Genomic DNA, 24885 nt, shown 5'->3' on the forward strand with positions numbered 1-24885 from the left:
GTAATCTAGGCAGATAGTCTATTCATATAATGGCTTCTTTACAAGAAAAGCAAACTTCTTAAGAGAGAGAGCTGTAGATTCTTTGGTGTGAGTACACGTGTTAAGAGGGGGAAAATGGTCTAGAAATTCTTGGAGGCACACCAGTTTTATAGCACAGCAAGGCAGAGTCTTGATGAGCAAAATCAGATTAGTTTCAACTGCAGAGCTACTCACCCATGTGAGTCCTTTGACTGATGGTCTTGTGCTGCTTTCCTTCCCAGTAATGTGCTTTGTAGAGGTATGCTTTTTCCAGATGTGCCTTGCCACTGTTGACTGATTTGATTACAGAGAGCAACTTTCCACTTCCTTTGACACAGGCAAGCAAGTAGAATAAGATTAGCATGCCAGGAATGGTTGACTAGTTTGGTGTTTGAATTTACCATCAGCTAATAGGCTGAGAGAGGGCTTAATAGGATTGCTACTACAGTCTACTTTCCTTTGTCTTTCCATCTGGTTTTTCATTACTTACATCACAGTAGTTTCCAAATTACAGTGAAAACTCAGATATCTGTTATATTTATTATTTTCTCTGACATTCTGAAATTGCTGGAGGAAAAAAAAACTATTTGCAGATTTTCTTGAAGCACACAAATAAGAGTGCTTCAAAAACTGTAATTCGGGGCTGGGGAGATGACTCAGCAATTAAAGCCTCAACATATGTTGTGCTGTGTGTGTAGGAGCACAACAAAAAAACTATAATATACATTCATATGAAAGGTCTAAGGGTGCTTGTTACTCTTCCAGAGAACTCAGGGTCTGTTCTCCAAACTTACATAGTAGCTCACTGCTGTCTGTCACCCCAGTTCCAGAGAATACAGTTGCCCTCTTCTAGCCTCCTCAGCTATAATACACATGAGGCACAGACACTGATACAGACAAAACACCTACCCACATAAAATAAAAACAAATTAAAAATCTTTTAAAAGGATGTGGGGTTAGTCTCCAGGCTGGGGCTAGCTTTTCCATGTTTGAAACAAACTCTGGAGTGGTGATAAAGTTGCTGATCAAAACTACTAACTTGAGTGGGGTAGGAATGAAGTAGAATGCGATGTTGGGACAGTAAACATTCTACCAACAGTCAGACAGAGGTTAGTAAGCATTTCTTTGGGTGGGAAGCACTTCCGTTGGAATGCAGCATCCCCATAGAACAGTGTCCTGTGGCCCACAGTGCACTGGGTTAAATTGGCAGTCCTCAGTGAAGAGGAGTTGTTTCATGCTAGTGTAATTCTCCCTCAGTCTTTACCTTATACAGCAAGTGTTGTGGGTCCAATTACCAAGCACCCACTCTGCACGGCAGAGCATTGTGAAATGTGAGTGGAGCTTACTGTGTTTTCCTCTGTTTGTGCAGCTCTCCATTGGAGGCATCATAATTCTGAAAGACACCAGTGAAGATATTGAAGAACTTGTGGAACCTGTGGCTGCACATGGCCCAAAAATTGAAGAGGAGGAACAAGAACCAGAGCCCCCAGAACCATTCGAATATATTGACGATTAAGGATCGGGGTAAGTGTAAACAGAGAATGGACTTTAGTTTCCTGGCCACCCTGACCCAAATAATCACACAGAAACTATATTAATTCCAACACTGTTTGACCAATGGTTCATGCATATTTCTAGCTAGCTCTTACATCTTAAATTAACCATTTCTATTAATCTGTGATCACTGCAAGGCTGTGGCTTACCAGTAAGGCACCAGCCTCTCCTTTGGCAGCTACATGGCGTCTCCTTGTACTCTGCCTACTTTCTCTCTGTATCTCTGTTCGGGTTTCCCGCCTGGCTTTACTCTGCAAAACCATTGGCTGAAACAGCTTTATTTATCAACCAATAAAATCAACACATACAGAAAGACATCCCATATCAGGTAAGTATTCATCAGTCACTTCTGAAGGAAAGCAAGAATAATGCTGTTTCTCTTCTCCTCCTTTTATTCGCTCCTTATGTATCCAGATAGCATTAAAATTTCCCCTTTCTTGGGCTGGAGAGATGGCTCAGTGGTTAAGAGCACTGGCTACTCTTCCAGAGGTCCTGAGTTTAATTCCCAGCAACCACATGGTGACTCACAGCCATCTATAGTGAGATCAGGTGCCCTCTTCTGGAGGCAAGAGAATCTCTGTGAGTTCAAGGCCAGCCTGGTTTACAGAGTGAGTTCCAGGACAGGCTCACAGAGATCCTACTGTCTATGCCTCCTGAATGCTGAAATTAAAGGCGAGTGTACACATACTCCTATGGATTTCTTCTGTCCTTGTCCTCTTGGCAGTGATTCTGGCACTGGAGCTTCAACGTTCACGTGTTCTGTAGAGCTATAAAGACCCTGGGGTCAAACTATACCACAAACACCTCTGACTGATCAAAGATGATTAATTACACCAGCTGTTTAGAACGGAGGTGATGGGGTTGCTGGAGAGATGGCTCAACAGTTAAGAGCACCGCCTGCATTATATGAAACTGTCACTCATTTAATCTCTCATTTTCTTTTATAATCACATATTTGAAAACACATACAAAAGATACGTAATTATTTCTTTAGTTTCACTAACCTAACAGACATTTTCAGAAAAAATGGGAATTACTTTTACTCTTTAAAGAAAGTAGGCAGCCAGGGAGATGGTATGGGTAAAGGCTCTTGCCAATATCCCTGACAGCCTGAATTCAATCCCTAAGATCCCCACGCACAGACTTCTGCATATAATCCTCTGACTACCACAGGCATGTTGTACACACGGGTACCACATAATACAAAATAAATAACATTTGTTTAAAAAAAAAAAAGGAAGAAAATAGGAGCTCTATCATTTGCTACAGTAGTATTAAAAAATATATTTAGGGCTGCGATTGTAGCTCAGTGATGGAGTATTTATTGACCCTACACAGGGTCCTGAGTTCAGCAGCACACACAAAATGTACAAGTTGCTAATGTAGTGTAGTGTATGCATTAATTAGCGATTAATAATGGGACCTGCCCTGCCATTATTTAGAAAGTAAAATCCTGTCTCAGCGAGTGGAAGATATGTAGTAAGTGCTCTGCTGTTCACTGCCCAGCATGCTTGTCCTGTGATCTCTCAGGACTGACTCCACAGTGGTCATTTCAGCCTTTCCTACTGCCTCCCTGAGACCAACCTGTTGTATAGTTCAAGACAGTGGCTTAGAAGTACAGCTAGAAATTGAGCTTTTGGGTGTGTTTTAAAGGGTGAAATACTTATGTGTTATGAATTTGGAGAGCTGGTATCACAAGCTGGTATAACAGGGCTGTAGGTGCCGAGTGAAGCTGGGTTTAGATTTCAAATAGTAATTTAAAAAAAAAAAAAAAAAAAAAAACTTCGGGAATAATGAACAATGTCAACTTCTGCCACTTTCTTTTTCCCCAGGATTTCACCTGCTCAGTGAAGATGTCTATCCTGGCGCATACTGAAATGTCTGTGAGGGAACCCACGCTAGACCTAATCGATGCACGCATCATTGCCTACGCTGACCTAAAGAACCTGTGTCCCGAGTCTTTGGTTGAAAAGAAGATACACAGTTGTTAGTGTGCTCTTTCACAGAATTTGGTTTTCAAATAAATATATTAAAATCTCTAGATCAATAAGACTTTAGTTGGTTGGTTTTTCTTCCTTTCTCTCTTGTTGTTTTTGTTGCTTTGTATTTTTGAGATAGGGTCTCTCTGTGTGTAGCCCTGGCTGTCCTAGAACTCACTAGACCAGGCTGGCCTTGAACTCATAGAGATCTACCCACCTCTACCTCCTGAGTGCAGTTGATTTGTTTTTCAACCTGTTTTTTTGTTTTGTTTTTTATGGATCTGATGCCACCACCACCATAAGCTAATAAGCTTGCTAGCATCTGGCCATAACTCCAGCATTTAGGGAGCTGAAGCAGGAGAGCTTTGGTTCCTAGAGTTAAGCTTAGGAGACTGGATTTGAAGAACTCTTTGTTGCAGTGCTGGAGATTGAACCCAGGGTTTTCTGCAACTAGACAAGTGCTCTATCACTGAGTTATGAACTATGTCTCCAGCCCAAATGTGGAGGAAAATGAATAAATAAACCTCTAGAGAGGTCAGCCCTAATGCACTCATCTATCCAGTCTTGTTAGGTCTGGGTCTAAAGGTTACTGATTTCCAAGGACGGTTCCACATAGTTAATTTCATTGTATCCCCTTCTTTGTAAATTCCCTGTTTCCTCAATATCAGATGATTCTATAAAAGAAATTATCTAATTTCCTAGCCTCTCATTAGCTATGCCCTTCCTGTTCAAGCTCTTAATGTTGCTTGCATTTCAGACAGTTATCTCTTACATTTCCCTTAATCTATGAAATCGAAAAAGTGTCTTGAATACACCATCATCCAGAAGTAAGCCGTCTGGGAAGAGGTAGTATATTCACCACCCTGCTTAAGGAAAGAACACGATTCTCGTTAGGCAGTGCACTTGGATCTGAGTATCATGAGACTTTCCTGGTGGATTTTGTTTTTCCCTAGATTTCCTGGGAAATGCTGAAAGCTGACAGCAGAATAAAGTCACATGAAAAGGAAAGGAGTTAGACGTTGGGGAGAGAAGTCTGTAGAAGGAACCGGAGGGTGGAAGGCAGAAATTATCCCCTTTCTAGGATGAAAGGCTAGTTAGGCTAACTAACAACAAAAAGGTGGAAGTAGATGATGTGGTTTCAGAAACTGGGTCTGATCTAGCATCCAGTCCCTCTACAAGTCTGTAGATAGAGGATTCCTGCCTTTTACAACTCCTCTTTGTGAGCCAGGCCCTTTCTTTCATCCCAGTAGGAGGCTGAGGCTGGGCGCTGGAAATTTCAAGCCTAGCTTTGATTATATGACAAGACCCAGTCTGAGAAGCAGCCAGAAATCTCCATCACCCTGTGGCTTGCTCCACTATTCCTCCAATGACTTGAACCTCTCTTAATTTCCCAGGTCGGACAAGTGTTGGTCTTAATTTGGACAAGTTCTGCAGGGATCTGTTGACACTTGCGCAGGTTCTACTTGGTCTGACGGCTCTAACTCCTAGTTAGCCCTCAAAAAGTTATTCTTTGGTCCTCTTCTTAATCTGCTTTGTCTAAGCAACACTTCTATCCCATACCGTCATTGTGCCCATGATGGGTACCCTACCCCATTCATGCTCCTGGCATGCACCTCCAGCTGCTGGGGCTTCCTCATCTGGGCTGCCTGAATGAGCACAGCATATCCAAGCACAGTTAGTACTCAGCCTTCTCCACTGCTTTGGGTTCATTCCTCCACCTCGCTGCCCACACCCAGGGCCCAGCTTTCTGCCATGGTTCAGCTCTGAGCCTCTGCAGTGACTACAATTCCACTATCTTTCCCCAGTGCTCACTGCTCCAGGTGAGTCTACCTCCAGACTCAGCCCACTCTCATCCTTTCCCCAAAGCCATCATTGTAAATCATGTTGGTCTCCTGCTTAAAAACTTGCTGGATAAGCTCCAAATCCCCTAATATATGTGCATCTGTAAGACCCGAGCTGCTGCTCATCCCCGCAGTATCACTGTCCTCCCACTTCTCTATAACTTGCCCTTTGCATATATGATCGCTTCTACCTTAAGTGCCCAACTCTTTGGGCACTGCAATTTTGAAAGATGTATGTTTGTGTGGTGTGTGTGTGTGTGTTGCCCATGGAGGCTAGAGGCATCCGATCCCCCAGGAGCTAGAGTCTCAGGCACTTGTAAGCTGCCTCAGCGGTGCTGGGAAATGACCTTGTGTCCTCTGTAAGAACTGCTGAACCCTGGCTCCACACCATTTTACCTCTAGACCTGGTATATATGCAGATGAGCCTTGACTCACATCTGATCAATGTAAATTGAAAATATGTTTTATACATCTACAGTAATTGTAGCTTAGCAACACAATACCACCGAGGAGTACCAGTTGTCTCCCTCTGTGACTGCATGGCTGACTGGCAGCTGTGGCTCACTGCCTCTACCCAGAACTCCCAGAGGGCTGGACTTCACATCACTAGCTCAGGAAAAGACCCACAGTCAAAATTGAAAGTACAGTTTCATTGGTTATATATCACTTTCAAGTCATAAAACTGAGGTGTGATAAATTGTAAGCCAAGGACTGTCTTCAGTGGATTAGGTGTCTGTTTCTGGAAACTTGAAGGAAGCCATCCCTGATTTCTGCCACCTAGGTGGGACCATGTAAGGCCTCTTACCCTCACAATGTGTCATCATTCATTGCCTCATTTCTGGCCTAACTTCTCCCATTTTTGTCTTCTGTTGTCTGTCCATAGTTGTCTTAGTACTTACTGTTCATCTATATAGTCTCACTATGAACTCACAATCCACCCGCCTCAGGTTCCCAAGTGTCATACTAGAATTTCAAGCATATGCTATCATATTCAAGAATCCCAGCACTAACTATGTTTTTAAGAATGCCTTGTGGCCCTGGCTACTTTGCCTTCATGGTACACCCAACCACCTTGCTTATTGTTTACTCCTCTTCCCCTGGTGGGTATATGAGCTTAATGAGGACAAAGCCTGTCTTTAAAGATTGCTCTGTTACCGGGTTGTTCTTGTTTTCTCAAAGGAAGGAGTTGAGTCACAGATAGTTTCAGCAGAAGTTTTCACCATACAAAATACGAAGTATACCCTCTGGAGAGACTAGTATGGGCGGATCCAAAAGAGAGGAACAGCACAAGCTTTCGTGAATGCTAATAAAGTGGGTGGCATTTTCTGTAGGGTACTGTCCCTTTTCCCCTTCCTTTTCCCAATCATGGTGGCATATCTCCCTTTAGGATATTTTTTCTCATGTTCTCGGACTCCATAGTGTGAGTGAGATTTCCATGAAGCCTTTGGGACTTGCGCATCCTTAGTGCCATGTAGCAATTGGAAACCTTTATTTCTCATACAGCAGGAAGAGCCTAACTGAGTTGTTTTGTTGTTATTTGGTTTTGTGAGACAGGGTTCTCTGTGTGGTTCTGGCTGTCCTGGAACTTGATTTGTAGACCAGACTGGCCTCAAACTCAGGGATCCACCTGCCTCTGTCTCCTGAGTGCTGGGATTAAAGGCGTGCCCCACCACCACCTACTGAGCCTAACTAATTTAATTACAGTGGCATTGTGACATCATACCTAGCTACTGAGATAATGCCATTTTCCTTGGTTACCTCCTACCTGCCTACCAGGTCTCAGTCCCACTCCTAAAGTCCAGAGCCGTTTCTAACTTTCTGTAGGCACACAGTAAAAATATTTTCTGGATGGGCAGATAGTAAAGTGGGTTTTAGTTCCCAGGTACCAGGCCCCACTTCAGCAACCTTCACATGGTCTTTCTGAATCCTTACCGTCCCACTGTGAGATGAATATTATCATCCCAGCTTAGAGTGAGACTGGAGAGTGGGAAGGGTGGAGAGATGACCAGTGAGTTAGGAGCACTTACTGCTCTTCCAGAGGACCTGACTCAGTTCTCAACACCTATGTGAGGCAGCTTACCGCCACCTGTAACTCAGCTCCCAGAGGATCTAGGGCTCCCTTCTGACCTCTCAGGGCATCTCGGGGCACACATATTGCATAAATCACACTCACACACACATACACACACACTAAATAAAAGTAAATCTTTAAAAGAGAGACTTTAGTACGAGAATTAGAGTCAAAGTCTCTTTAAGTTCAATTCCCAGCACTCCCATGGCAGCTCACAACCCTCTGTAACTCTAGTTGTAGGGGATCTCACAGCCTCTTCTGGCCTCTGTAGGCACCAGGCACACAAGTGGTGCACAGACAGACATGTAGGCAAAACACCCACACATAAAATAAAAACAAAAAATAAAGGGTGGGCAGAGTATATTGGCTACGAACATTATTTTAAGACAAGAAAGAGAATAGCACAAATCATGTTGGGTTTTGTTTGTTTTTTGAGACAGGGTTTTTCTGTGTTGTCCTGGCTATCCTGAAACTCACTCTGTAGAGCAGGCTGGCCTCAAACTCAGAGACCTACCCTCCTCTGCCTCCTAGATAGATACTGGGACTAAAGCATGTGTCACCACTACCACCTGGTTACAAAGCATGTTATTAAACCTGGGCACTGAAGAGGTGGAGACTCATGGCCCGTGTCTGCATACTCGGTGGGGTGCCCAGGTACCTCTCTAGCATGTTCCTTTGGCAGGCCTGGCCTCTGCAAAGTTCTCAGCCTCTCCCTATAAGGTCATGTAAGGACTGAGCAGGCAGAGAAAATGAATGGGTTCCCTAGCTGGCAGGGCTCAGAGCTTCCTGAAGCAGAGAGGGTGGGTGGAGGGCTGGGACTGAGAGACGCCCCTTCCAGAGATTAGCCTCCTCTGCACCCCATTTTGAGAAACTACCAGCTGGAGGCAGACTCAGTTTGATGCTGGGTAAGGCAGACTTTCAAAATAAGTAAGGAAAAGTGTCCACAATGATTCTATTACTTGCCTCCAGATAGATAGTTCTAGAAAAATGTGTCAGGATATCAGAGCACTGGGGGCTCTTAAGACCAGAATGAGGGTTAGAGAGGGTCCTTTTTCTCAGCTTTTTCCTCAGATCTGGGTTTGGCAAGGATCCTGTCAGTGGTGAAAGGCCTGGACCAGAGACATAACTGTTCAAAGGTCTCGACAGCTTAAAAAGGCTTTATGACCCAGACCAAGACTGTGATGCTGCAGAGGCCAGGCTGCCCTGTTCTCACTAGGCTGCCATCGTGTACCGCCCTTCTCAGGGCCCTTGGATACAACAGGGGGTTGTCAGTGCCCTGGTCTCCCCAGAAGGCGCGTGCTACTTCCTTACCCTAAGCTTTAGCCTTCCAGGTTCTCCGGAGAGAAGGCTGGGAAGACACTGGCCTTTCTCCCCTTCCACGGTTGTTCTTGGAGCTCAAAATGTTTATTTCCTAACCTTCACTCAGGAAGGGACCATCGTGACCAGGCAGAAGGGAAATGGAGGCACGGGACGGGGCAGTGACTCAGCCGGGTCATCCTGGGTCACACACACTGCCTTGCGCAGAAACCTGGATCCAGACTGTGTCAAAACAGAAGAGGGTCCCAGCAATCAGCTGAGCTACTTTCTTTGTTCCCTAGTGCCGCCCCCACCACACCAGGAGAATGCTGCCCTGAGCCAGGCCCTGTGGCTACCAGAAAAACAGGTCCTGAACTACCTCAGGACCATTTGTCTTGATCTAGGGTCTGAGAAGGCTTTCCAGGGCCGGTTCTGTATTGAAGTAAAGCAACGAGAGAGGGCACCTCAATAGAAACAGGGTCCTAAATCACCCAGAGTGTGGGGATTTTAGGAAGTTAAAGGCAGGTGCAGTTATCCTCAGGATCCCCAGTCACTATGGAGGCCCTGGAAGGTCCTTTGGTTGTCCTGCACTCTTGGGTTCCTCCGTCTCAATCCATGGAGAAAAACAGCCGAGAGGACAGATGGCCCAGTCTCGCTTTGTCTGAGTGAATTCAGACCCTTGCAGTTTAAGTTTGTCTGAAATGTTCTGTGCCTACCCGAAGACACCTGGATCTCGCAACCAATCTTTCTCTGAGCTGAGGCTGGGAAGAGGGCCTGCCAAAGGGTTAGAGGATGGGCTTGGCTGCAGGGCGGAGGCGCCCGAGGTCGTCGGAGCTGGCGGAGGTAGGAAATGGAGGAAAACACAGCCTGGGCGGCCAGCGTGGTTTTCTGGGAACGCCTCCGCCTCCAGACCGCCGGGCTAGCGAGCCCGAGCCCGGGTTCTTGGAAGCGGGCACCGGAGGAAGGTGGGGTGGAATGACTGCTTCCCAAGACTCTGCCAAGACCTCCATCTGACTCCGTCCTTCTCGAGGTCACGGCAGCAACACCGCAAATGTCAGGCCATAGGGCAAATCTCTCCCCTAGCTGGGTGCGATCTGGGTGGGTAGCGGCGGTGCCCGGTTAGGAGAGTCTTATCCCGGCGAGCAACGTATGCTCAACAGCACCACCTGCCGGTCCGGTCGGACTGCAACCCTGCCAGGCATCTCCGCGTCACCAAGGCCATGGTCCCAGCCTCTGGGTCGTCCTTACTCCAGCGACAGAGGGTTTGCAGGGCCAGCCAGCAAGTTCTAAGTTCTCTCTAGGGTTTGCTGTGCATGGAGTGCCAACCCAGGGTCAGTTCTTTTTAATTTTTTCCTCACCAGACCCATAGTTCGTCCTCTGGATTCAGGGGCCGGTCCACATCAAATGAATAGTCCTGGGGTCCAGGAGAGGTTTATATTTTACCTGTGATCACAGGTTCAGGGTGGTTCCTGAGACAGTTATTAGAGAGAGTGAAACTTAACGTACCTCTATTATCTTGTTTATTGTTAGACTAATGAACCATGTCCTCATTAGGTCACTTGTCACATCTCACACTTCAGCTGACCCGTGAGTCTCATTCTAGAAGCAACCATCATAATATAAGTAGGTGTAGGGCAAGGAAGACTGGGTTAAGACTACAAGAACACGCTCCTGAAATGTGGTACATTTACACAATGGAGTACTACACAGCAATAAAAAAATGACATCTTGAATTTTGCAGGAAAATGGATGGAGCTAGAAAACATTATTTTGAGTGGAGTAACCCAGACCCAGAAAGACAATTATCACACGTACTCACTCATAGGTGGTTTTTAAACATAGAGCAAAGAAAACCAGCCTACAAATCACAATCCTAGAGAACCTAGACAACAATGAGGACCCTAAGAGAGACATATATGGATCTAATCTACGTGCGAAGTAGAAAAAGACAAGATCTCCTGAGTAAATTGGGAGCATGGGGACCTTGGGAGAGGGTTGAAGGGGAGGGGAGAGGCAGGGAGGGGAGCAGAGAGAGTGTAGAGCTAAATAAAAATCAATAATAAAAAAAAAAAAGAACATGCTCCTGGCTTGCAGGAGCTCCTCTGGAGCATCCCTGCCAAGAGAGAGAAGAGCAGGGGATCTGAATATGGTTTCTAGGTTCCCATGAAACACAACTTGCTGTGAGTTTTGTTGTTTGTTTGTTTTTGTTCCTTCTGTTGTTGTTGTTGTTGTTGTTGTTGTTGTTTTTGAAACAAGGTTTCTCTGCATAGCCCTGGCTGTCCTGGACTCGCTCTGTAGACCAGGTTGGCCTCAGAGATCTGCCTGCCTCTGCCTCCTGAATACTGGGATTTAAAGGCATGAGCCACTGTGACCCAAAACTTGCTTGGTTTCAAGGTGTGCTGAGTGCAGGAAATCACCCTAAAGTGAACCCTTTAGCATAGCATCCTCTCGCCCACCCAGTGTGACTCCTTCTGAGCTCAAAACACACACCTTGCGATGCTCACTTCCCTGCCCCCTTCACTTTCTTCCATTCTCTTCCTCCCTTCTCTCTTTATCTATTTTCTCTTATTCTTTTTAAAAAATAGTTTAAAACCGGGTGGTGGCAGCACATGCCTTTAATTCCAGCACTTGGGAGACAAAGGCAGGCAGATCTCAGTGAGTTTGAGGCCAGCCTGGTCTACAAAGGGAGTTCGAGGACAGCTAGGACTGTCACACAATTGAAAAACCAATAATAATAATAACAATAAAAGTTTAAAAGTTGCTTAGTGGCCTTTGCGTCTTTGACTAAAAACTAAAATCACCACCAAAGAGTGGAGTATGATTACTTTGAAGCCATCCTGGAAGCCATGTTTGCCAGTCCACAGTCCCTCTCACGGCCTGAGTTTTTGTGTTGACCTCATCCAAGTCACTGTAGTATTAGTGTTGTAATGATTTAACCCCAGAGACACAGCAAAGACACCACTCCACAGCCCCGCTGGCACCCCCATCATCCCCGTGTTCAGACACACTGTCCCCAGGTGCTCCCAAGACAACTGTCCTAGGGTAGCTGGAGTTTCCCTTCATCTTCATCTCTGTAATCCAAGCAGTTCTGGGAAAACCGTGAAGGAGAGCAGTGGTTCTCAGCCTTCCCAATGCCGCAGACCCTTTAATCCAGTTCCTCATGTTGTGGTGACCCCCAACCATAAAATTATTTCTGTTGCTACTTTGTAACTGCAATTTTGCTACTGCTATGAACTGTAATGTAAACACCTGTGCTGTCTGATGGTCTTAGGTGACTCCTTGTGAAAGGGTCATTCGACCCCAAAGGGGTTGCAACCCATAGGTTAAGAACTTCTGCCTTGGAAGCTGGCAAGATCCCAGTTCTTCCAGAGATCCACCTGCCTCTGCCTCCCGAGTACTGGGATTAAAGGCGTGTGCAACCACTTTCCGGCAAGGTGTTTTTGAAAAAAAATGAGTTCTGGGGCTGGAGAGATGGTTCAGAGGGTAAGATTACTATCTGCTATTCCAAAAGACCGGGGCTGATTCCAGCACCCACATAGCAGTTTATAACCATCCATAACTCATCCCAGGAGATCTTTGTGGTCCTCTTCTGACCTTCAAGGGCACCAGGCATGCATATAGCACATGAACAAACATACACAACACTCATACACATAAAATAATAAATACATGAATCTTTAAAAGTAACAAAAAACAGAGAAAATGTAGTTTTTAAAAGAGAGAGAGAGCTCAAGAGAGCTCTGTGATCTTCCCAAAGCTCAGAGTTCAGTCCTCAGCATTCACATCGGTGGTTCCCAAAACTCAGAGTTCAGTCCTCAGCATCCACATCAGTGGTTCACAGCTGCTCACCGCTCCCACTGCAGGGGACCTGGTGCCCTTTTACTGGCCTCCACAGACACCCACACATACATGGCATACACTCACACAACACATAAATAAATACATCTGTTTAAAAGGAGATGGAGCTATTCTTGAATTCTGTGGCACACTCCCACCCCATGCACCCCTCTAGAGTACTCAGGGTTGGGGTCACAGAGGGCTGAAGACTAATGTTTCCTCACCCCTGAACGCAGGGCTTGGCCCGTGCCTTTGATGTCCAGTGCAGCTGAAGATGATGGCTGAAGGGCTCTGCAAACCAAGGGTTTACTTTGAGGGCGAGTTTTTCCCAGCAGCCATGTCTCGATAATCCTTGAACCTGAGTGATGGGTTTATGGGGATTCGTTAAAGTGGTCATTACTTTTCCATTTATTTGAAGTTTTCATAATTAATATTTTGATTTTTTTCTTGGACCCACTGGTGGGATATGTCCTGCTTTGAGGAAGCTAAAGAGTAAACGAGAGCCTTGGCAAGGTCTAAGAGCCTGGGAGTTGAACCATTCAGCTCAGTAGATTGCTTTGAACCCATGGGGCAGTGAGGACAGAGGCACTTCGGTACTGAGCAGAAGAAGCAGCAAAGCTAAGTGGGTAGGGGGCTAGAAACGTGGCTCAAAGTTACAAGCACTTACTGCTCCTGCAGAGGACCTGGGTTCAGTTCCTAACACCCACATCTGGAGACTCAGAATCTCTAGCTTATCTCCCATTCTGGGGACCCAACTCCCTCTTCTGACCCCTTCTGGCTCCTGTTTATACAGGGTGTGCATAAATTCGCACAGGCCCACACACATGTGGATAAAGTAATAAACAGGAGCAGCAAGATGACTCTGTGGATGAAGATGCTTGCTACCAAGTCTTCTTAGCCTGACAACCTAAGTTTGATCCCTGGAGTTTACACGAGGAAGGAAAGCTGCAAGCTTCTCTCTCTCTCTCTCTCTCTCTCTCTCTCTCTCTCTCTCTCTCTCTCTCTCTGTGTGTGTGTGTGTGTGTGTGTGTGACACACACACAACTAAATGTAATACATTTCAAAAATAATTGGTAAATAAATAATCTTTAAATCTTATATTAAGCATCACTTGGTTGTCCTAAAATTCAAAAGAAGTTTGAAGAGGAGACATAACTGAGAGAGTAGGATGGTTTAAATGTCTGTTAATTGCATCAGGTGGTAGGAACTTGTTCCAGGACTGATCACTTTTGGGTCAATGTAAACCACTTTAGGGAGCAGAGCTTGGTTTTGTCTTATAGTTACAGAGGGCTTCAGTCCATGGCAGGGAAGCCATGGAGGCATCCACGGTTACAGAAACGGGAAGCGCCAGACTAGAAACCAGAGATGGTGAGACCTTCTGCCCCACCTCCTAACACTTTTAAAGTTCCTCCAAAATTGTGCCATCAGGAGGGAATGCGCATTCAAAGAGGAGTCTGTTGCCGGGTGTGTCTCAATTTTAAACCATCATCTCCATTCACAAAGATTGTATGGGTGGGCCAGGCAGTGGTGGCACACACCTTTAATCCAAGCATTCAGGAGGCAGAGACAGGCAGATCTCTATGAGTTCGAGGCCAGCCTGGTCTACAAGAGCTAGTTCCAGGACAATCTCCAAAGCTACAGAGAAACCCTGTCTCGAAAAACAAGCAAACAAACAATAAAACAAAGATTGTATGGAACGCAAGCCGACCCAGATCCCTGAGAAGGAAGCTGCTGCCAAGAAATCACCTTCGGACAGCCTGTAAAGAAACAGGGACTGGTCCCCGAGCGGGGAGGTGAGTTCCCAGAGAGCAGGGCTCCGCGCGCGGGCAGACTGGGCAGGAGAGGCCCGCACCCCTATGGCGGGCGGATGCCCCCCTCGCCGGAGCTTGGAACAGACTCACGGCCAGCGGCGCGAGTTCAATGGCTGAAGAAACAGGGACTGGGTACACGACCCAGGGCTTTACAGTGCTTGCCGCTGTTCCAGACGCTGTTCCCAGCATCCTGGCCAGGTGTCTTTTCCCTACCGCCTGTAATTCCAGATTAGGGAATCAACCACCCTCTTTTGGCCTCCATGGGCTCCTAAACACAGGTGACATATATTCACATAGACATACAAATAAATAAGAATCAAAATAAATCTTAAAAATAAAAGATGAGGGGCTGGAGAGATGGCTCAGAGGTTAAGAGAACTGGCAGCTCTTTCCGAGGTCCTGAACTCAATTCCTAGCAACCATATAGTGGCTCACAGCCATATATAATAAGATCTAGTGCCCTCTTCTGGTGTGCAGGCATACATGCAGGCAGAACACTATACACAATAAATAAAAAATAATAATCTAAAAATAAATATAAAACGAACCCTCCAGGGGCTGGAGAGATGGCTCAGAGGTTAAGAGCACTGCCTGCTCTTCCAAAGGTCCTGAGTTCAATTCCCAGCAACCACATGGTGGCTCACAACCATCTGTAATGGAGTCTGGTACCCTCTTCTGGCCTGCAGGCATACACACAGACAGAATATTGTATACATAATAAATAAATAAATATAAAAAAAATGAACCCTCCATTGCAGAAGTCCTTTTGAGCTTAGATGACATTGTAACTAATAAAGTAGATTTGGTCTCTGACATACACCCTCCCCTCCTTCCTGACACAGATCTAATCCCTTGGACTTTCCTGGGTGATAGGAGATGTCTGTGGTCCAGTGAAGTAACTCTGGCTCCTAGCTAGGAACTGGTCACCAGGAAGAGAAAGCCATGGTTAGAGACTGGAGATTTCCACTGTCAATCGGAAGGCAGCCACTATAAAAATCCCTGAATGCCTACTTCTGCCTACCAAACCATGCAGGGCGTTAGTAGGGTCTCAAGGCGCCCTGATCTTTACCTTACCCTGTGTTCCACCTCATAATCTACCTGTTCATCTGTATCCTTCACAGAATTCTTTTTAATGAACCAGAAGATGTGTTTCCCTGAATTTAATATGCCATCCAGGCAGATGCATAGGACCAAGGGAAGGGGGTTGTTCAGAGAACCTTGATTTCAGAGACATATAGTTAGAGTGCATTGGTTTAGAATAGGATAGCCGTATGATTGGCATGTGAACTCTGGAGGCACTCCTGTAGACTGAGCCCCTACCCTATGGAATCTGACTGCAGCTGCAGGTTGCTACTATCAGACCTGAATTAGTGCACACCCAAGTTAGTGTCTGCAGGAGATTACTCAATGTATAGTGGAAAGCCTCCACATATCTAGTGTCGGAAGCAAAGTCATGGGTTTCATGTACACATAGCAAAGCTAGTCTCTTTTCCCATTTAAAAGACACATGTAGAAATTATGCCTCTACTAGCTAAACCTCCTTGTTCATGATAAATCCCATTTAAGGAGAAAACACAGTGGATTCTGGAGGACGAGTGTGACTCACAGGTTGGCTGGAAGAGCTGCTCATGGGTAAGGGATTTCCAGATGGGGGATTTATCAGGCAAAACTAGTGGGATTCCATGAGCAGAACACAAGCACAACAAGTTAGTCCCTCCTGAAACAAAGACATGGTTGCAAGGTGGGCATAACAAGGTAGTCATAAGAACAGGTAGTCATAACAAGGTAAGTCATAAATGGTCATATAATCTTTTGAAACAAAGGTAGGGTTGGTTATAAATAACTTTTTGAAACAAAGTCACAATTGTCATTCCTAGAACAGGCAGTACAGAACCATTTGTAGTTAAGATTACAGGTAGGGCATAGCCCAATCCTTGAGAAACAGAGATTTAATCACAAATGAACCTAGTATGGCTTTACTATAAGATGGCTTTTAAGTCTAAGATGGAGGCAGGCTGGTTCTTCAGGCCCCAGCACTTTCTCTGCAGCATTCTGGGTGACGGTGATGATTTATTTCATTTTCTCAGGCTTTCCCACAAAGCGAAGAACATAAGTGTAGGTTTCCCCAGGTGCCATTTTACAGTGCTGCGACTGTACTCCAGAGAAAATCCCTGGAAAGGACGGCTCCTGTCTGTTCAGACTTGCTCAGACAGGTCACATGATACTCTGAACCAATCTGTGGCCAGAGGGATGGAGTAAATTTAGACGTCTGGACCATCTGATTATCTCTGTGGTCAGGGAGGGGATGAGTTATTGTTCTCAAACAACTCAGTCCCAGAGTTTCAGAGCTGGCCCACGGTGCCCTGTGACGGGAATATGCAGCAGACTGAGCCAAGGTTGTACAGAGTTCAGCTTACTGGAGATTTACCGACAGAAGCATGACTTGTAGGTAGATCTCTACAATTTGGGTCAAACGACCTTTACAACTTGGGGCTTTCTACAGCAGTCAGGGCAAAAGTGACTTCATTCAAGTTGGAATGTACCTGGTTTATCTCAGGCTAATATCAAAGACTCAGGCATATTCCTGGCACCAGGGTCCAGTCCTCCAGTCCTACATACCGCTCTTATGGATTTGGCTATTTATGGTATGCTGAGAAACTATTTGTGGGAAACCAACCAGGATTACTCAAGGGTGATGCTGACAGCTATAACTCAACATGGTTGTTGCCAGATTACACTGAATCCATAGTTACCAAGCAGGAGAGGCATGCTCGATACAATGAGTATAATTCCAGGAGTCAGACAAATGCATCTAGAAGTGAAAAAACTATTTCTGTGACCCATGTATGTGTTTCTGCTTGTGTATATGTGTGGTCTATGTACATGTGTGCAGGTCTGTGCATGTGCTTTCACGTGACTGTGGAGGCCAAAGGTGAACATAAAAAGACCTTCTTTAGGCAAGCTAGAGAGATGGCTCAGAGGTTAAGAGCACTGGCTGCTCTTCCAGAAGTCCTGAGTTTAATTCCCAGCAACCACATGGTGGTTCACAACCAAGATCTGGTGCCCCCTTCAGGTGTGCATGCATACACGCAGGCACAATACTATTTATATAGATTAAGTAGAATCTTAAGAAATACCTTCTTTGATCATTCTTCATTTTATTATTATTTTTCTTTTTGAGGCAGGGTCTCTCACTGAACCTGGAACTCATCCATTTGGGGAGGTTGGCTGGCCAATTAACATCCAGGGATCCACTTGTCTCTGCCTCCAATTGACTGGGGTTACAGACAGCAGACCTAGATATTCAGTGGGCTCTGGGACTCAAATCTTCATGCTTCTACAGCAGGTAGTTTACCGACTGAGCCATCTTTCTTTTCCCTGGAGGTGTTTGTATTGTTGGTCAGAGCTTAGAGGCATAAACACCTGTGTCAGGTTTGTTCTTCCCTAGTTCTGTGAGCTCCGAGGAATCCCCTCCCATATACCTTTTTAAATATATCTTTCTAATTTAAAATGTATTCATTTATATTTTTATTCGTTTTCATGTGTCTTCCTGTTTGTGCGCCCCCTATGTGCAGTGCCTGGGGAGTGCAGTAAAAAAATCACTCAGTAACTGGAATTGCAGATAGTTGTGAGCCTCCAAGTGGGTATGAGGAACAAACTTGGATTCTACAGAAGCTTTTAATGGCTGAGCCATCTCTCTAGCCCTAAATTTTATTTTTTACATGTATATTTATTTGGCTTACATGTATGTTGATGTTCCATGCACATGCATTGCCCCTGGAAGCCAGAAGAGAGTATTAGAGACCCTGGAACTGGAGTTACAGATGGTTGTAAGCTGCCATGTAGGTGCTGGGAATCAAACTGGTCCACTAGCAGCCAGTGCTCTTAACTGTCAAGTCCCCAAGGGCTCTACCTCATGTAACTCATTTTATCAAAGACAAAACCTGGACACTTAAGAAGATGGATTTTATTCAAGTAATTGCAATAGGGAGAGCAGGGTCTCCACCTAACTCTTGCTTGGGGAGATGAGATGGTTTACGGTTAGGGTGTTTTATGGTTAGATTTATGGATGATTCACGGTTAGATTTATAGTTAGCCCTCAGCAGAAGACCCAGAGATGTTTATTTGTGACTGGCTTCAGGGAGCGGGTAGTTTCCACATTCAGATAATCAATCCGCTAGGAGATAAAGAGAAGCTGAAAGGTCAGCGATGGCCGTGTCATGGGTGGACAGGGAATCAGTCAACTGCAAGTTTGGGATTTGAGTTGCATGGGATTCATGAGGAAGAGGAGACAGTTTTATCCGAGTCTTCCCAGAACACAAGAAGGGGGATTTTGGAAATCAAGAAGGTGGGGAATGTGTTAACTGTGGCTGTTTTGCAGATGCAACGAATTTAATAAAGCACAACAGTGTGCGCCTATAACACGCTGAGCCCATTATCCATCCCATAGATGTCAAAGCCAATCAAAGAACCTATATAGACTTGCTTATATGATGCTGGGCACAAATACAGTTACATATTTAACAAATAAAAATACAAAATATAGAGCCATATATGTACAATACAACATAGCAGTATTGCGGATACATTCCTGCTAAAGTTATCTGAAATTTAGAGATAATTGGCTATCCTATATTTTACTTGGTATCCCCTGGTACATAGATACGCTAACAATAAATGTTAACTGAGAATACATCAAGGGAAAGTTATTTTCAAGTCACATTACCTGGACAGGACATAATACTCTCTTGTTGCTAAATCTAGCCTTGCTTGAAAGACATTATAACTTATAAAAGCAACGACAAGGCAGAGAGCTCAGGAAATCGGGGCCTCAGACCACCCTAGGGCTTCTTTAAAGGGGAGGTCAGCTCCCTTCTCCAACCTTTGGGAGTCTCCCACTTTTTTGAGGGTCTGGGAAGTGGAAATATAGACTTCCATACAGAGACTCAGAACTCCTAGAGAAGGGAAAGTTTTTTTTTCTTGCCTTCAGCACTGAGTTTGGACCAGAGTAATAAGAGTAGACCTGAATACACTAATGAGGGTAGACTGCACAGAACCCTGAGTACTGTTTAATGCACACGCAGGCTTCCCAGAGAGTTCTTGGGGGGGGGGGGGGTCGAGCTTCAGTCGTCGGGCTAGGAGGAAAGCGCCTTTAGCATCTAAACCATCTCGCCAGTCTCCGTCTTTTGCTTGTTTACAAACCTAAATTCACACAAAAAGACAAAAGTGACACTAATAGCCTCTGGGAGATTCTGTCGTAGGTGGAAGTGTGATGCTCCGAACTGAATTAAACATCCAGACTCAGCTAAAGAACCCGGAACACCACATGTCTAAAGCTCTCATTTCCGCTGCACACCGCTTACGCGGCCGCCCGCATACCCAGAATGCCCCGCGCCGGCTTCGCCCTGCGCGATTGGACGCTTCGCCTCACGTGACCCCGCGGTGGCCGTTGCCGGGGTGACGGCGGGAGAGCTGGCAGTCCGGAGGGGAGAGAGCTCAACCCTGTAGCAGGTAAGTGCGGCCCTCGAAGCGGCTGGGCCCCGTGGCACAGGCCTGGGAACCCCGCGTGGGTGGCTAGCCATATCAGTCCTGGCTCCTACATGGCCGGAGCCTGAGGCAGCCGCCTGCGCATCCCAAACGTAGATTCGTTGCTTCCCCCAGGAACCCCTCGCTCTGCTGCGGTGGGGTGGACTTGGAGTGGCCCCAGGTCGTCTAGCTGAGCATTGGCAGTGCGATCCCATGGCTAGGAGCGTTTAGTTCCCTCTCTCCCCATAGTTTTCATGAGTAGATTTTCCTCCCAGTTCATTCTCTGACATTACTGAATCCAAGTGGAAGCATGGTACTTGCAATACAAATTCATCTTCGTATTCAGCAAGATGTAGGCCTAAATCTCTCTCACAGATGGCAATGCAGAAGTCGTCCCCGCATACCAAAACACGATGGATAGCCCCCTTCTTTCTCCACAAAGTAGATCCTTCGCCCAGAAGTAGTCTGGACTAATTCAACAAAGCTAAGGAGCTAAGGAGGCGGGACCTCCATCCAACAAAAAAAGGGTTCTCAAACGGGTGACCTTGAACTCACAAGAGGTATGCACTTGCTGACCAAGCCTGATGACCAGGGTTGGAACCCTAGGACCCACATGTTGGAAGGAGCAAACCAACTGATACATATTCTCTTGCAATATCAGCCTAGATTTAATTCTAGCTTTGCAGCCTTCCAGAAGTGAATGTGAATTTGCTCATGAGGTGAGGCACTGTCTTAGCTAGAGTTTCTATTGCTGTGATGAAACAGCATGACCAAAAGCAACATGGGGAGGAAAGGGTTTGCTTTGCTTACAGTTCCCCATCACTGTTCATCAGTCAGGGTAGGAACTCAAGCAGGGCATGACCTGGAGGCAGGAGCTGATGCTGAGGCTGTGGAGGGGTGCTGCTTGTTTCTTGCTCCCTGTGGCTTGCTCAGTCTGCTTTTTAATTAATTTTATTTATTTGGTTTTTCAAGACAAGGTTTTTGTGTATAGCTCTGGCTGTCCTGGAACTTACTCTGTAGACCAGGCTGGCCTCAAATTCAAAGATCCACTTGCCTCTGGCCTCTGCCTCCCTAGTACTAAAATTAAAGGTGAGTCTCTGTCATCACACAGAGCATTCAGTCTGCCTGCTTTCTTTTTTTAAAAAATGGTTTATTTATTATATGTGTATGAGTATTTTTGACTGCATGCATATATATGTGCACCATGTGCATGCCTGTTGTCATGGATTCCCTTGAAACTGGAGTTACAGACAGTTATGACCTGTCAGTGGGTGCTGGGAATTAAACCCAGGTCCTACAGGGGAGCGGCCAGTTCTCTAACCCCTGACAGCCTGTTTGCTTATAGGAGTTCCCCTCCTTACCTCTGTACTTGTCTCAGAAATTTCAACATCTTGACCTGCCCGTTTTCCTTATTCCTATTTTCAGCATGTTTTCCTCCATCCTCCGCACCCATGCGCTCAGTGGTAGTAAGCCTTTTGTTACCGTGTCATGCCTAAAAGTGCAATAACGCCTTCTCTCCCACTCAGACCCCTGCGTTCCAAATCACTGGAATGTCACACACACACACACACACACACACACACACACACACACACACCATTTTTGGCTTTTCAAGACAGGGTTTCTCAGTGTAGCTCTGGCTGTCCTGAAACTCTCTTTGTAGACCAGGCTGGCCTTGAACTCAACAGAGATCCCCCCCCCCCTGCCCCTGCCCCTGCCTCCCAAGTGCTAGGATTAAAGGTGTGCACCGCCACCACTTGGCTGGACTGTGCCTGCTTTTGCAGCACGTTGACAGTGTTACCTCACTGTGCAGCACCCTTAGTGCCCTTGCCTCCCCGACCCTAACCTAACTTAACTTCTATGTTCCATCATTGTTTCTCTTCTTTCTTTTCTTTTTTCTTTTTTTGGTTTTTCGAGACAGGGTTTCTCTGTGGCTTTGGTTCCTGTCCCGGAACTAACTCTTGTAGACCAGACTGGTCTCGAACTCCCAGAGATCCGCCTGCCTCTGCCTCCCGAGTGCTGGGATTAAAGGTGTGCGCCACCACCACCTGGCTCTCTCTTCTTTCTTCTAGGAAGGCCTCGCCTGGTAACTGAGCACAGACAGTTAGAAGTGTCTAGAGAAAGCAATGGTACCGCAGACTGGTGCTATCTTAGGTTTAGTAGTCCATATAGCTTCAGTGATCTCAGAATTCTTGATACCCTGTCACGTTGCCTTAGTCAGTGTGGTTCCTACCTTTCCTAATCTTCAAACTGTTGCCTGTTTCTAATGAGACAGTGACCTCAGCTCTTGTTTTCCTTTTCTTCCCTGAGTCCCTTTCCATTCAGCTCCAGACCTGTCAGGACCTGACTGTCTATCAGGCATCAAAGGCGTAGGGCCACACACGATGCTTGCCTTGAGTTATTGAAGGGGATTCCAATGCAGCTGCATCAACGACAGGGTTTTGAAGTCAGCCAGTGGGAACTGCACTGGGAAGCTGCAGTACTTGGGAGTGCTGGGCTACGTAGATAGGTGGTTTGGCAGGACTCTCTGGGTGGGCACCTTTAAGTGAAGACCAAGCAAGATGTAGATGTTTTCAGGAAGAGCCTCAAAACAGATGGAATTGTGTCCATGCAGGTCCTTGAGGGCAGGACATACTGTGGGCATCATTGAGTTTCCATATATGCTGAAACTGACAGCCAGTGGTTCAAGTCAGCAGATCAGTGAAAAGCTACAAAATGCTTAGAGAGATGGGCCTAAGGAGTCTGCCTTCATCTGGAGGATCCCAGACACACCAGCCACGTGCTGGGATGACAGGAGTGTGTGCCACACGCTTCCCTTCCCAAGTGCTAGGATTACAGACATGTGCCACCACCCTGGTTTATGAGGTGCAACAGGGCTCTATGCCTTCTAGTTAAACACTCTACCAATAGAACCACAGCTCAGCTCTCAGGATTTCTACCATTGCTCTGAGGAATCCCCATGAACATGGTGACCTGAAGTAGTGCAGGCTTAGTGTCCTGAAGTTCTGAGATCCGAAGCCTGCAATGAACATTTCCTGTGCACAGCCACACAAAGCCTTTGATTGGACCTCTCCTAAGGGGACTCAGATGTGTGTGCCAAATTCAGGTCTTGGCGGCTTATTTCTTTCAGAACAAGGTAGAGGACAGTGTACCTTGCTTCCCAGTTCCTGCCTTCCTTCCCTCCTTGACATGATCATATTTCTGTCTACAAAGCCTGCAGTGATAGGTCAATCTTTCTGCATCTTGTCCCTCTGACACTGGCTTTCCTGCCCCCCTTTCCTCTGGAATCTCTTGGGTGCTCTGGTAATCCAGGCTTATCTCTGATTGAAGGACAGCTGATTATCTTAATGCCACCTGCATCCTTAAATATCCCTAGTCGTGTGGCTCCAGTTGTCCTGTAGTTACAGGTTCTGGGGATTACTATGTGCCTGTCTTTGGGGCCCTGTATTCTGCCCATCACAGCTGCCCATTTGCGATTTCTCAGGTGGTTGAAATTAACCTTTGTCTTACGTTTTTGTCTTGTAGAGATTTCTGCCGTGAGAATTGCTAGTAACAATTCACTATGGGGGATATCCTGGCCCATGAATCTGAATTACTTGGACTGGTGAAAGAGGTAGTTAAATGAAAACAAGTCACAGAAAAGCTTTTTTCTTAAAAAGAGATTATTTGTGTGTTTATGTCTGTATGAGTGTTTGTATTGTGTGTGTGATGGCTGATGGAGGCCACGGTGGGACATTGGATCCCTTGAAGCTGGAGTTGCAGGCATTTGTGAGCTACCCTTTGTAGATACTGGGGTTGGAACTCAAGTCCCCAAAACATGTATTTTAGAATGCAATAGGACCAGAGAGATGGCTCAAAGGTTAAGATCACTGGCTGCTTTTCCAGAAGACCTAGTTTTGATTTTCAGCACCCGTATGATAACTTATAACTATTAGTAATTCTTGTCTCAGGGAATCCAACACCCTCTTCTGGCTTCTGTGCAGACATGGATATGGTACACAGATATACCTATAGACTACAACGCCCATACACATAAAAATAAAAATGAATAAATATTTAAAAACAAAGCTAAAATGTAGCTAGAATGACTTGGTGGTTGAAAGTATTGACTGCTCTTCCAGAGGACCCAGGTTTGGTTCCCGGCCCCCACATATGGCTAACAGCCATCTATAATTGCAGTTTCAAAGGCTTTGCCATCTTCTGGCTTTGTGGGTACTACATGCATGTGGCACTCATATATACTTGCAGACAAGCTACCTGTGCATGTTATAAAAATAAATAAATCCTTAAAATATAGCAGGCTTACACATGTAATCCAGGTGCTTGGGAGGCTTCAGCAGGTCAGTCTGGACTTTATATATAGAGACCCTGTTATCAAAACAAATGAGTAAATGAATATACAAATAAATAGTAAGCTGAAGCAAATTCTTTTTACTTTGTAATCTTTTATCTTTCGATCATTCCATGATTTTCCACTTCATTCACTCATTCTTGAATGTGTGTTGTGTTGTGATTGGGTCTTGTAGCCTAGGATGGCCTTGAAATCCTTATCCTCCTGCCTCTGCCTCCCCAGTGCAGGGATCACTTGTGCCATAGGCCTGGGATACCCTTCTTTGACTTAGGGCCATGTAGATTTGCTACACTGAAAGCTTGGGTAGAGTAGGGTTCAGGCAGACTTCTGAGGTTTGGAGTTGAAAATGTGGATGCTGTTCATTGTGAGTGGACTGTGAGCTGTGCCTTGGGACAGTGGAGGAAGACGGGTGTCCACTTTGGATAGGCAGCTTGGTTCATCGTAGTGATGGTGTGTAACTGCTGTAGCTGGCACTGCAAGGACTGTGGACAACACCGGAGACCCAACCACAGTTTTGGAAAGGTGGAACGTGCTGTGACTGATGCCGACTGAAAGGACGTGTGAAGAACAGTATTAGAGCAGTGTTCTCACCCCGCAAGAG

General features: G+C 45.8%; 3 protein-coding genes across 15 annotated transcripts in view; 2 read left to right on the top strand and 1 right to left on the bottom strand.

Annotated features, from left to right (window-relative positions):
* Positions 1 to 3622, top strand: part of Psmd1 (proteasome 26S subunit, non-ATPase 1) — an 80112-nt gene extending 76490 nt beyond the window's left edge. Inside the window, exons 24-25 of the mRNA XM_050123102.1 lie at positions 1388 to 1542; positions 3405 to 3622. Of these exons, the coding sequence (XP_049979059.1) occupies positions 1388 to 1534 (147 nt within the window). The 3' untranslated portion in view covers positions 1535 to 1542; positions 3405 to 3622. The remainder of the gene's footprint in view (positions 1 to 1387; positions 1543 to 3404) is intronic.
* The window catches only part of Htr2b (5-hydroxytryptamine receptor 2B), a 748006-nt gene that overhangs the window by 37875 nt on the left and 685246 nt on the right, over positions 1 to 24885 (bottom strand). For 2 of the 10 annotated variants that reach the window (XM_050123119.1, XM_050123125.1), the window contains exon 1: positions 214 to 1378. The exons of the other annotated variants lie outside the window; for them this stretch is intronic. The gene's annotated coding sequence lies outside the window, so the exon portion shown is untranslated. Of the gene's footprint in view, positions 1 to 213; positions 1379 to 24885 lie in introns of those variants that run through there. 10 annotated transcript variants of the gene reach the window in all.
* Positions 19846 to 24885, top strand: part of Armc9 (armadillo repeat containing 9) — a 137292-nt gene continuing 132252 nt past the window's right edge. For all 4 annotated transcript variants that reach the window (XM_050123108.1, XM_050123109.1, XM_050123110.1 and 1 more), the window contains exons 1-2: positions 19846 to 19918; positions 23459 to 23546. In XM_050123108.1, coding sequence (XP_049979065.1) covers positions 23496 to 23546 — 51 coding nt within the window. In that variant the 5' untranslated portion in view covers positions 19846 to 19918; positions 23459 to 23495. The remainder of the gene's footprint in view (positions 19919 to 23458; positions 23547 to 24885) is intronic.

Source organism: Alexandromys fortis, unplaced genomic scaffold, assembly GCF_014885135.2.
Source record: "Alexandromys fortis isolate MF-2015 unplaced genomic scaffold, M_Fortis_MF-2015_v1.1 scaffold_213, whole genome shotgun sequence".
Classification (NCBI taxonomy): domain Eukaryota; kingdom Metazoa; phylum Chordata; class Mammalia; order Rodentia; family Cricetidae; genus Alexandromys; species Alexandromys fortis.